At 40.9% G+C, this 11813-nt stretch overlaps 1 protein-coding gene across 1 annotated transcript; it reads right to left on the bottom strand.

Annotated features, from left to right (window-relative positions):
- Positions 1 to 3587: 3587 nt before the first annotated feature.
- LOC137656614 (uncharacterized) lies at positions 3588 to 4079 on the bottom strand. The gene has a single exon (XM_068390783.1). The coding sequence runs from the start codon at positions 4077 to 4079 to the stop codon at positions 3588 to 3590; it is 492 nt and encodes a 163-aa protein (XP_068246884.1).
- Positions 4080 to 11813: the final 7734 nt, after the last annotated feature.

Raw genomic sequence — 11813 nt, 5'->3', positions numbered from 1 at the left:
GCTGATGATCGTCTCAAGTTTACTCATCCGATCTTCTTTCTTTTGGGACCATCTTTGGTGTCATTAACTCCACGAAACTTCGAGGATTCCTTCCGGACGTTTTTCCTACCATTGTTGGGAAAAAACTTCTTCATTCTTTCTTTACTTCTTTAGCCTCTTTTAACAATAGAAATAGTTTACCCTTTATTCTTTCTTAGCGGTGTTTTTTCATTTAAAAGGATTATGAAGAAATAGATAAACAAAAAAAGTGTTCTATATTATATGAAAGCAACAAAGTTGGAATTACTTTTAGTTGCCTCAAAGATAAATATTTGTAACGCTTATTACAAACTCTCTCTCTCTCTCTCTCTCTCTCTCTCTCTCTCTCTCTCTCTCTCTCTCTCTCTCTCTCTCTCTCTCTCTCTCTCTCTCTCTCTTTCAATGATGATCTTGATCATAGTTTGAATTCCTTCTTGCTCTGCCTATCACGCTAATGAACGTTTTGGTCTAAGACCGATCTCAATTTATCTTGATTAACGTCATGTCCTTCCTCAGATAATGTGAACAGGAGGAAGCTTTTTCATATCGATCGTTATGCTTTTCTACAGACTTCAGATATTGGGCAACTCAGTAAACATAGGAGGACTGGAAATTATTCTTTTGTTACTGGTATAGATATATGTCTAATAATAGGGGTGTAAGTCTTGCTATCGATATCACTATTTTCATCATAATTATTGTAGCAGAAAATCTATGACAACAATGATCATAATTCGTAATTTATCACCATAGTTATCATTTGCAACATTATCATCATCGTGAAGATATATATATATATATATATATATATATATATATATATATATATATATATATGTGTGTGTGTGTGTGTATGTATGTATGTATATGTATATATATATATATATATATATATATATATATATATATATATATATATATATATATATATGTATGTATATATATGTATGTATGTATATATATATATATATATATATATATATATATATATATATACATACATACATATATATATACATATATATATATATATATATATATATATATATATATATATATATATATATATATATATATATATATATATATATATAGATAGAGAGAGAGAAGAGAGAGAGAGAGAGAGAGAGAGAGAGAGAGAGAGAGAGTGCGCGCCTGTGTGTGTGTGTTTGTGTGTTTGCGCGTGTGTGTAAACGATTTAAAAAAATTTTCTTCATTGACATTTCAGGGCTATTTATATATATATATATATATATATATATATATATATATATATATATATATATATATATATATATATATATATATATATATTTATAAATACGCCATGTAAACGTCAGGTACTATACCTTTGTACAGAAAATAATGTCTAAAGAATTTTAACATTAATTAACGAATGGACATGAATAATGATAGTTATTTATGCATATAGACATTTATAGAAATATATAGACAAAGGCGCAGGAAGCACTTGCATTAGAAAACTTCAACTATAGCTTAAGGACGAAGTTCACATGCCTAAAAAAAAAAAAAAAAAAAAAAAAAAAAGGGGGTAAACTTCATGATATTCACTGCCAAATGGGGTGAAAGCCAACAAGCATAGAGACAAGGAAATTCTTTGCTAGATTTTATACCATAAAACGAGAGTTTATCTGAAAAGCTTAATATTCATTTCCTTTGACTAAGAATATGTGGTTACTCTCATTCATACATCGTGTTAATTACTCCTTCAAGAGCAACTGAACACTCCATTAAACAAATTCCTACATCATGTTTTATTCATTAAGTATATGCAAAAAGATAACATGCTTCTGAATGACATTAATCAGTAAACACCTAAGTAATATTATTTTCCGTTCATGAGCATAAAGAGTAAAAAAAAATTTAAGCATTCGAAAGGTGTATTGTTATTACAATGTTTGCCCTTCTACTATCATAATAATTGTGAATGATTTAACTAATCATCGTTAATTCTACTGTTTGTACGATTATCATTTTACACTTGTTTTATTTGCATTAATTTATTAACTGGCACAAGGATTTTTGCCTTTTCAGTAAACCAACGTGTCTTTATTGCAAGGAATAAAATTAGAAGACATTGATATATGTCAACGACAATATAATTTATTGTGGTCGACAAAAGTAGAAGAAGAATCAGAAGAAGTAGAGGGCAAATTACTATTCTCGGTCAGTTGTTCTACCTTATTACTAGATTTATGTGATATATAAACTTCTCACAATGAGAGAGAGAGAGAGAGAGAGAGAGAGAGAGAGAGAGAGAGAGAGAGAGAGAGAGAGAGAGAGAGATCGGGTTTGTTTATATTTTCATCAACAATTCCAATTCTGTTCCTCTCCGTTTATTAAAGCCTTCATTCACACTAAACCGAAGTTTCTATTAGCTAGCACGCAATCTCCAAGGATAAATGGAATCTTGCTTTCAATTATTACTTGTCTTACATTCTGATGCTGTCCTTGAACTAAGTTATATACCTGTTATTCGATATTGTACTTGAAGTAAACCGAGTTCTAAAACATATCTGCAAATATGCATTATATAAAGGAGTGACAATTTTTTTTCTTTCTTTTTGGAAAGTAGGAAATGTAATTTTCAAGAATTAGATTACATTACGTTTAGGGCAAACTTCTTTTGTATCGATGTAATGACCAACTGTAAAGAGAATTGTAACTAAGACTTATCGAAGATTTCTTCTCCATAAAAAAAAAATAAAGAAAAAGTTGGATCTGACTTACTTCTCATATGTAAATGAAACAAACTAAAACAAAATATTTCCATGGAAAATCTTTTCGTAGCCTTTATAAAATTGAAATAAAATCTGGCAGTACAACTATGAGGACAACAAGACAAGCAGAGAGAGACTGACAATTTACTGAGCATGCAACGGTCACTATATTACACAGTGCGGACGGATAAGTAGCCCGGGAGGGGAACATTCAAACATAAATATAAAATACCAAGGCGGTAGCCTAACGAAATATACATTATTATGAATGGATATAAAACTCTTAAAGAGCGCAACATTGTTATACAAAAATCCACTGTGTGGAATAAATAAAGCTACAGTATACAAAAAAGAGTCCAGGGGAGGAAACACGGCGGGTAAGAAGATGTCCTTACGAGTACTCCACCCCCCCCCCCACCCGACAGGGGCCATCGAAGATGGTTGATGCGAATAATCCCTGTATCGAAGAGGGCGACGTAATTCCCCTCTGGTGCTTGAGTGGAAGAGAAGGTTGCTCTGATTCGGAGGAATCGTTTTCCCTAGTCGTTGCGTGGTTTTTTCTCGTCTGGTGTATGATTTTTTCTAATATGGAATCCTGGTTCTACCAGGGCCCACGGTGGTATTCTTGTTGCTCTCAAGGAATGCTGGTTGTAATTAGTCGATCATCTTGTCCGTGGACATTCAGGAGGAAAGATTTGGCTTTTCTTCCGACATCCTCGTAATGGTCGTGATAAGGTCTAGTCAGGGGTTGGCGGTGAACATCGACCCGGGTGAAGATGCAGTTGCAATCGTCTAGGTTCTTGGGCGTGAAGTGTCTGGTCCTGTCCTTCATGTTTTCAGGCATGGTATGAATTTCCAGGCAATATCTCTCAGGTGGTCCAGCTTGGTGTCGTCAATAGTTGCAGGGAAGTATTCCCCAGGGACTGTGAGTCCCTCGCCGTAGACCTTCTCTGGAGGAGAAGGTTCGCCATCTGCGCAGGGAGCGGTGCGAAGGCCAACAAGGACCCACGGGAATTGCGCTTTCCAATGTTCGTCCGTACATCTCACCAGCTGGGCTGCCTTGAGTGTGCGATGAGCTATCTTGATCATGTCGTTTGCTGCAGGGTTATTTGCCGTCGTGCTGTGGAGTGTCGTTCCCATCAGGTTTGCCAAAGAGAGCCAGATCTCTGACAAGAAGGCGGAGCCACGGTCTGTCGTGATATTGTCGGGGACAATGAAGCGGCTGATCCAACTCAACAGGAAAGCTTTGGCGCAAGCATGGGTGGTTGCTTCGTACATTGGAGTTGCTTCTAACCATCTAGTAGAGTGGTCAACGATCATCAGGAGGTATCTCTCAGAATCGTCTCTTGGGTTGGGGAAAATCGCCGACTCCCGACTCAGTATGGCGGTTGACCTTACTCATCTGGCAGTTAAGGCAGGTTCTCGCCCACTCATGGGCGTCTTTCTTGATTCCTGGCCAGATGAATTTCTCGGATAAAAGACGGGCTGTAAAGCGACACGAGAGGTGTAATAATCCGTCGATGACGTCGAAGTTCTTCCTTCTTCAGGAGGCGGGAATCCATGGGCGTGGGCGGACCATGCTGGTGTCGCAGAGGTTGGTTTCCCCAGCCGGTCCGTGGGGAATGTCCTTCATCCGTAGCGTTGATGCTGTTGTACGATAGTCTTTGGCCTCTGGGTTGTTCTACTGCTCTACGGTGAGGTTTGGGTAGTTGAACCTCAGGTGGACCGCGTTGATCTCGATCCTAGAGAGGGTGCTGGCGACGAGTTCTTCTTACTCGTTACGTACCTGATAGTGCAGCCAAATTCTGCGATGGCTGCCAGGTGTCGTTGTTGGCGAGAGGACCATACGTCTGAGGACTTTGTGATAGCATGGATCAGGGGTTGGTGGTCTGTTGCGATGGTGAAGGGTGTTCTTTCAAGCATGTGTCTGAAGAGGCGGAGAGTGAGTTAGAGAGTGAGGAGCTCACTGTCGAGCGTTCTTTTTTAGATTCTTGCTGAAGAAGGTCAAGGGATTCGGGTAACCGTTGATGATCTGTTCAAGGACAGCAAAACAGTCGACGTTGCTGGCGTCGGTGTCAGCTTCAGGGGGTCACTGTCGTCAAGATACTCCAGGGTGGTGGCTTCGGCGAGGGCTGCCTTCGTCCTATCAATGGTGCGTTGCTGCAGGGGACCCCAAAAGAGCTTCCTTTATTTTCCTTTCAGGACGTCGTTGAGGGGAGTCAAGATGTGGGTGATGTTGGGGATGAAGCGACGGTAGTAGTTTACTAACCCCAAAAACTCCTGAAGGTGCCGGATAGTCGTTGGGGTTAGGAAAGTTTTCACGGCATAAACCTTGGTCGATGTGGGTTTCACGCCCGCTGCAGATATTTGATGTCCGAGGAAGTCCACCCTCTTGGAGCCATATGTGCACTTCTCGAAGTGCACGATTAAACCGTTTTCCTGGAGGCGTTTCAACACGGCGCAGACGTGTCTCCAGTGTTTCCCTTTCCTCCTGGAGTAGATTAAGATGTTGTCCACATAGCAAACCCAGAACGGCAGGTTCCCAAGGATGCTATCCATCAGTCGTTGAAAAGTGTACCCTGTGTTGCGTAGGCCAAAGGTTGAATATGAAGTGTAGGACCCGAACGACGTTATGATGGCGGTCTTAGGCACGTTCTCTGGGAACACAGGAACTTGAAAGTATGATTTGAGAAGGTCTATCTGAGTAAACTTTTTTGACCCATGAAGGGCGCTGGTGAGGTCTTTCATATTCAGCAGAGGGTAGTGGTCTGGCGTTGTGATGAGGTTAAGGTGGTTGTAGTCACCACAGGGGCTCCATGTTCCATCCGGTTTCTTTACCACGTGAAGCGGAGATGCCCAAGGACTGGAAGCTTTCTTGCGTATGCCAATCTTTACCAGGGCTTCGAAGGCACGTTTGGCATCTCTTAGCTTTTATGCGGAGAGGCAGCGGAACGTGGCGTGTGTGGGAGGTCCCGTTGTGTTGATGTGGTGGTAGACCCCGTGCTTGGAGGGGATCCCGGCGATTGTCGAAGTTCCGGCTTGACAACATCGTGGAAGTCCTGAAGAAGGGCGGCATAGGGCTGCACTACAACGGCGGAAATTGGTGTGATGTCCGGACCAGCTCGTAGTTGGCGGGCTCGTCATGTCCTGGTGTCGATGAGGCATTTCCCAGCGACGTCGACGAGGAGGTCATGGTGAGCCAGGACGTCAGCGCCGAGGAGGGAGTGTCTGACGTCAGCGATGGCTAAGGGCCAAAAGCAATTTCGGCCCATGATTGAGATTTTAAGCACCATAGTACCAAAACACTGTATGGGAGATCCGTTGGTAGTGATGAGTGAGAGGGCATCACTTCTACGCGCCCAGTTTAGGTTGGCCTGTGAGGGAAGGAATGTTGATTGCATACAGCAGGTATCAACCATAAGCCTACGGTTGGATACGGCGTCGAGTATGTAGAATTCGATCTTGCCGTGATCTGCTATTGTGGCTACGGTTGATGTCGGCGGTGTCTGGCGGTAGAATTTCTTCGGGAACTTGCAGGGGGGCCTGCACTTCATTGCATTGCTCCCAGACTGCTGGTGGTAGAAACACCAAGTCGGGTTCGGACTATGGTTCTGCTGCATCGGCTGCTGAAGTTTCTTCCTCATCAGGGCGAGGATTTCGTCGTTGTCCGCAGAGGGCGGCGCCGAGGAGTGGAGGGATGAGTAGCTGAAGGAGGATGATGCGCCAAGGTGGGAGGCCTTGGAGGCTTCGTATAATTTCTGTGCCCTTGATAGGAGGTCGTTAATCAGCAGGGTGTCGCTGTCGGTGAGCTTGGCTCTCATGTCCTGCGGGAGGCATCGGAGGAATATTTCTCCTGGTAGGCTTATCTTTCGTTGTCGTCCATTGGCATCGGTTTCTGGCAGCATGAGAAGTCCAACCAGTTCATCCCATGCTTTTACGGGAGAGGTGTCACCCATATGTCTATTGCAGAGATGGAGGACTTTCTGTGCCCTGGCCGAGAAGGTAAATGTGTATATATTGATTAGTTTGGTTCGCAGGTCGTCGTAGTATACCTGACCAGAGTGGGCGTCGAGCCATGGGGAGATAATGTCAAATACCACCTGAAGGATGGAGGTCAGGTCAATGTCAGCTTTGGCGAAGGGGTCGTTTAGCTTGGCCACCCTGAAGAGTATGTCCACCTCAGAAACCAGGAGGAGGTGTTGTGTTGTGAAAATGGTCGTAGCTTGACTTTGGGCGCAGCTGAGTAGTTGCTTAGCACGATGGACTGGGTGGTTTTGTCATGGTCAGTTGATGCATCAAGCCAAGAGCTTGAGCTGGTTATGTCAAATATACTCATCGTTGCTGCCTCAAGAAACTAAGGGCGACAAAGCCTAAAGACGTTTTTCAACATTAATGGCAAAAGGAGATATTTGAAGAAAACGCAACCGTAATTAGCAGAGGAGTGGAGGGATTAGTAGCTGAAGGAGGATGATGTTCCAAGGCGGGAGGCCTTGGACACTTCGTATAATTTCTGTGCCCTTGATAGGAGGTCGTCCATCAGCAGCGTGTCGGTGTTGGTGAGCTGGGCTCTCACATCCTGCGGGAGGCATCGGAGGAATATTTCGCGAGATAAGCTTATCTCTCGTCGTCATCCATTGGCGTCGGTTTCTGGCAGCATGAGAAGTCCAACCTGTTCATCCCATGCTTCTACGGGAGAGGTGTCGCCCATAAGTCTATTGCTGAGATGGGGGACTTTCTGTGCCCTGGCCGAGAAGGTAAGTGAGTATATATTGATTACTTTGATTCGCAGGTCATCGGAGAATACCTGACGGGAGTGGGCCTCGAGCCATGGGGAGATCATGTCAAATACCTCTTCAAGGATGGAGGTCAGGTCAATGTCAGCTTTGGCGAAGGGGTCATTTAGCTTGGCTACCCTGAAGAGTATGTCCGCCTCAGAAACCAGAAGGCGGTGTTGTGTTGTGAAAACTATGGTAGCTTGACTTTGATGCATCAGGCCAAAGGCGTGAGCTGGTTATGTCAGATATACTCATCGTTGCTGCCTCAAGAAACTAGGGGGGATAAAGCCAAAAGACGTTGTTAAACGTTAATGTCAAAAGGAGATATTCAAAGGAAACACAGCCGTAATTAATCCGTTAAAGGCAAGCTAAAACTGCTATGCGTTTCCAACATTTCTGGGGTCACCAGTTGTAAGGACAACAAGACGAGCAGAGAGAGACTTACAATTTACTGAACATGCAACGGTCACTATATTTCAGAATGCGGACCGATAAGTAGCCAAGGAGGGAAACCTTTATAACCGCCACAATCATTAGTGTTTTCATTCATATATAAAAATAAAATACTATGCGGAAGCCTAACGAAATATACATTATTATACATGGATATAATGCTCTCAAGAGCGCAACATTGCTATACAAAAATCCACTGTGTGGAATAAATAATAAAGTTACAATATACAGAAAAGAGTCAGGGGTGAGGAAACACGGTGGGTAAGACGATGTCCTTACTCAAGTATTCTCTCTCTATGTATATTTGTCTTTCCATCTGTCTATCTTTACTGTGCGTGTTTCATACACGCTCATACACTGTAATGGCTTTGATTTGTTATCTTATCACTCGCTCTTTCCTCTGCTGTTGATAAGTCAACCCAAGGTGTATAAAAGTAAATGTCTACTCATCTTCGCTCCAAAACTGGCTGTGTTCCGTGCAGGGTGTGTAATGGCGCCACTATCTACCGACTAGATAAGCGCAAAGAAAATAATAACATTTTGCGTGTGTGTGTGTGTGTATGTGTGTTATCTAACTAAGATCTATCATTTCACAGTTAATTTACCGTTATCCGATTTTTGGGGGGCTAAGACTGGTGGTCATAGAGCCCCCGTCCGGGCCTAAGGCCCAGGAAATGTAGAACGAACGAACGGATGTTATCCGATTATTTGGTTAGTTGACATATGATTGTTAAAATAACAGGCGGAAGGTACGATTGATAAAGAGAGGACATAAACGACTTGTTGAAGAAATTCTTGAAGTATCAGATGCAGTACAGAAGGATGAAAAATGTTCAACCATTCGTGAACTCACCAAGGAGATAAAAAAGTTTTAGAGACAAATAACAAATGAAGAAAAAAACTTGTCTTGTTAAATAACAGTGGAAAAGTGAAAAGGAACTTTGGAAAAAATTAAAAGTTGAAGTGAAAAGGTGGTAGGAAAATTATGTTCAAAACAGTTGAATGGTTCTATGTCACAGTGACGGACAGTGCAAAAAAAAAAATATACGTATTTCTTGCCTTCTCAAGTAGTGTTTATTTTAAAATGGAGACATGTTTCATCTTGGACTGATAATATAGATGTTGCTTTGACTCTGCAAAGTTTAAACTCAAAAGCTTACAAATGTTTGAGAGAAAAACGTAACTTTCCTTTCCCTTCTATTTACAAGATAAATGGATGGGTATCTAAATTGCTGTGGAGATGGTGTTTATAGAACCAGAGATCAATCTCATGAGACATAAAGCCGAGTCTCTGATTGGCAGTAACCGTATGAGCATCATTTCTTTTGATGGTTGTTCAGATGCAATGAAGTGGATTTATGATAAAGGAAGCGATGTTCTATCGATCCTAAAAATAAGTGCAATGCGTATTGGTGCCTGGTCTGCGGCCATCATAGAAACAACTTGTCGTTTATGAGGTTGACTGTAATATGAGGAAATCCTTTTTTTTTTGTAGTTTGATATTGAAAGTAGAATCACCTGGTTACCCATTAGTTGAAATGGTTAATGACATGAGTTCAACAAACATGAGGCTTTGGAGAACCATAAATGTTTATGAAAGGAAAACATTTGAAAACCCAGAAGACAGTGAATGTGAAATTTATGTTTTTGCTGGTGCTTCATATCTTGTAAAATTTATTTGGATATTAAGATCATGGTTTCACAATTGATGAAAGTATGTACATAAACAGTGGTCGTGTGAGAGAACTTTAACCCTTGCAATACCCTCATCAAAAAATCACACCTAGTACCCTTTGGGTAAGGTTTGACCCGTATTAAAATTTTCCTACATTTTTGCTTTTCGAATATAAATTTCCACCAATTTTTGTGACATATACAGTTGTACTTCATGTGTTAGCTCAGGTATTTTGTGCATAGTGTCTATTACTTTAGAACACTCCTAAACTAGCCCCCAACTTACCAATTAATCAACATTCCATTCATTTTGAGGACAAGGGCGTAAATAAACAAAAGCTCTGAAATTGAACATTACTGTGCTATATTTTTCACAACATTTTGAAAGTTTCTTGCCCCTATTTGCAATAATTTTATTTCTTAAACTAACATGTGCAATGTTATTGTTCACAGGTGGTTCTATATTTGAATACTCACATCTATTCTCCTTCAGGTCATATACGACCTATGTTTACATTTGGACATTTCTTTTCCATACATAGTGATATTGCTATTGTATGGCCAGGGCCTACTATGTGGAAGTGACTGTCGTTCAGACTCCTTACCTAACCCACCTATCCTCCCTTCCATTGTAAAGGTTAGGCTCTATCTGAAGCTTTTTATGCACATGTATTGCATTTGTTTGTTACTGCAGCATATCATTTTCATGCATGTTTTTGGCATTGGCTACATACAGTTGAGGCCTTATTGTCTCCTTTACAAAGGTAGCAACGTCGTCTCTTTGATGGCTGTGACTGGTCTGGAGCAGCAGTAGTATTTATATCAGTTCTTGCTGCTTCACAAACACGTTTAGCATAGGGAGTCCTTGGTAACGTAGGTCGCACTGCCAAATGTGATTGAACTAAGCTCCTTCCAAGCTCTTGCTAAAATAACCTTCGTTTAAAGCTAACACCTTTATTCCAATCTGAATCAACTTACATTCACAATACAAAGGCATTGTAAGCTGAAATGTCAATTATGGTATCAAACAAGGCCATTGGCCATCTCACTGTATGGCATTTTGATCGATAAGTTGCCACAAGCTTATCAAGAGTGTCCACACCACCTTTTGTCTCATTATAAAACTCAATAATGTTTGGTTTCTTATCTTCTTTCTCATTAAATGTTATGGAATCGTGTATATTACTCAAAAGGACAATACTCTTACCTATCCTGGGGCAATATGATATAAGGACATTATCCTCATATTTTCCTTTGATGGTGGAATATACTGTGTGATTTTTTGGATTTAAAAATTAAGCAGGAAATTCTTTCCTATTTTTACGAACAGTTCCTACTATATTCTGACCTCGAGAACTTAACTCTTTAGCTAAAGGCACAATGCAAAAGAAGTTATCACATGTTATGTTCCTTCCTTTCAAGCCATCAGTCAGCTGTAGTACCACCCGCTTTCCTTGTTCTTGTTCAGCTGCTTCACCAGGTTTCGGATCAAGGTACACTTCTGCATTCCACAGATAACTTGTTTCAGAGTCACAAGCAGCCCAGACTTTTATCCATACCTATCAGGCTTAGAAGGTATGTACTGACGAAATGGACATCTTCCTCTGAATAGAACAAGCATTCCATAAATTGTGATGGTTGATGATACAATGAACACAAGTGGAAGCCTTTCAACCCACTTATCCCAAATATCTCTTATAGCTGCCAGCTTGTCCTGACGTCCTCTTCGGTTTCAAGTTGTTTTCCCATCAAAACGAACATACTTTGAAATTAAAAAAATTTTTTTAGAGACATTGTTGTTCTAAATATTGGCCGACCATAAGAGGCATTCCACAAAATTCTAAGGGACTCATAACGAGATTTATACAGGCCAGCTAAGATACACAACCCATAAAAAGCCTTCATTTCATTCATATTGCAAAAAATTCCCGTCACTCTATTTGGTTCCTTATTTGTCATTTCAAGTATTATTTTGAAAATGTCTTCAGTTACGAAAAAGTTAAATGCAGATACTACATCATTAGTGATTTTCGAGGCTGCATATCGGGTAATCCCAGGTGTTTGAGAGATTACATTCCTAGCACATCGTCTACCAGCTGAGGAGCATTGTCCATATCTCTCCCCATGCCATATTATATCTCCCTTTTTGGGA

This window comes from Palaemon carinicauda, chromosome 17 (assembly GCF_036898095.1).
Source record: "Palaemon carinicauda isolate YSFRI2023 chromosome 17, ASM3689809v2, whole genome shotgun sequence".
Taxonomy (NCBI): domain Eukaryota; kingdom Metazoa; phylum Arthropoda; class Malacostraca; order Decapoda; family Palaemonidae; genus Palaemon; species Palaemon carinicauda.
This window is presented reverse-complemented; position numbering and strand designations above follow the sequence as displayed.

Coding starts and splice junctions, on each gene's coding strand:
- LOC137656614 (XM_068390783.1), bottom strand. CDS start 4,079: ATGATCGTTGACCACTCTACTAGATGGTTAGAAGCAACTCCAATGTAC.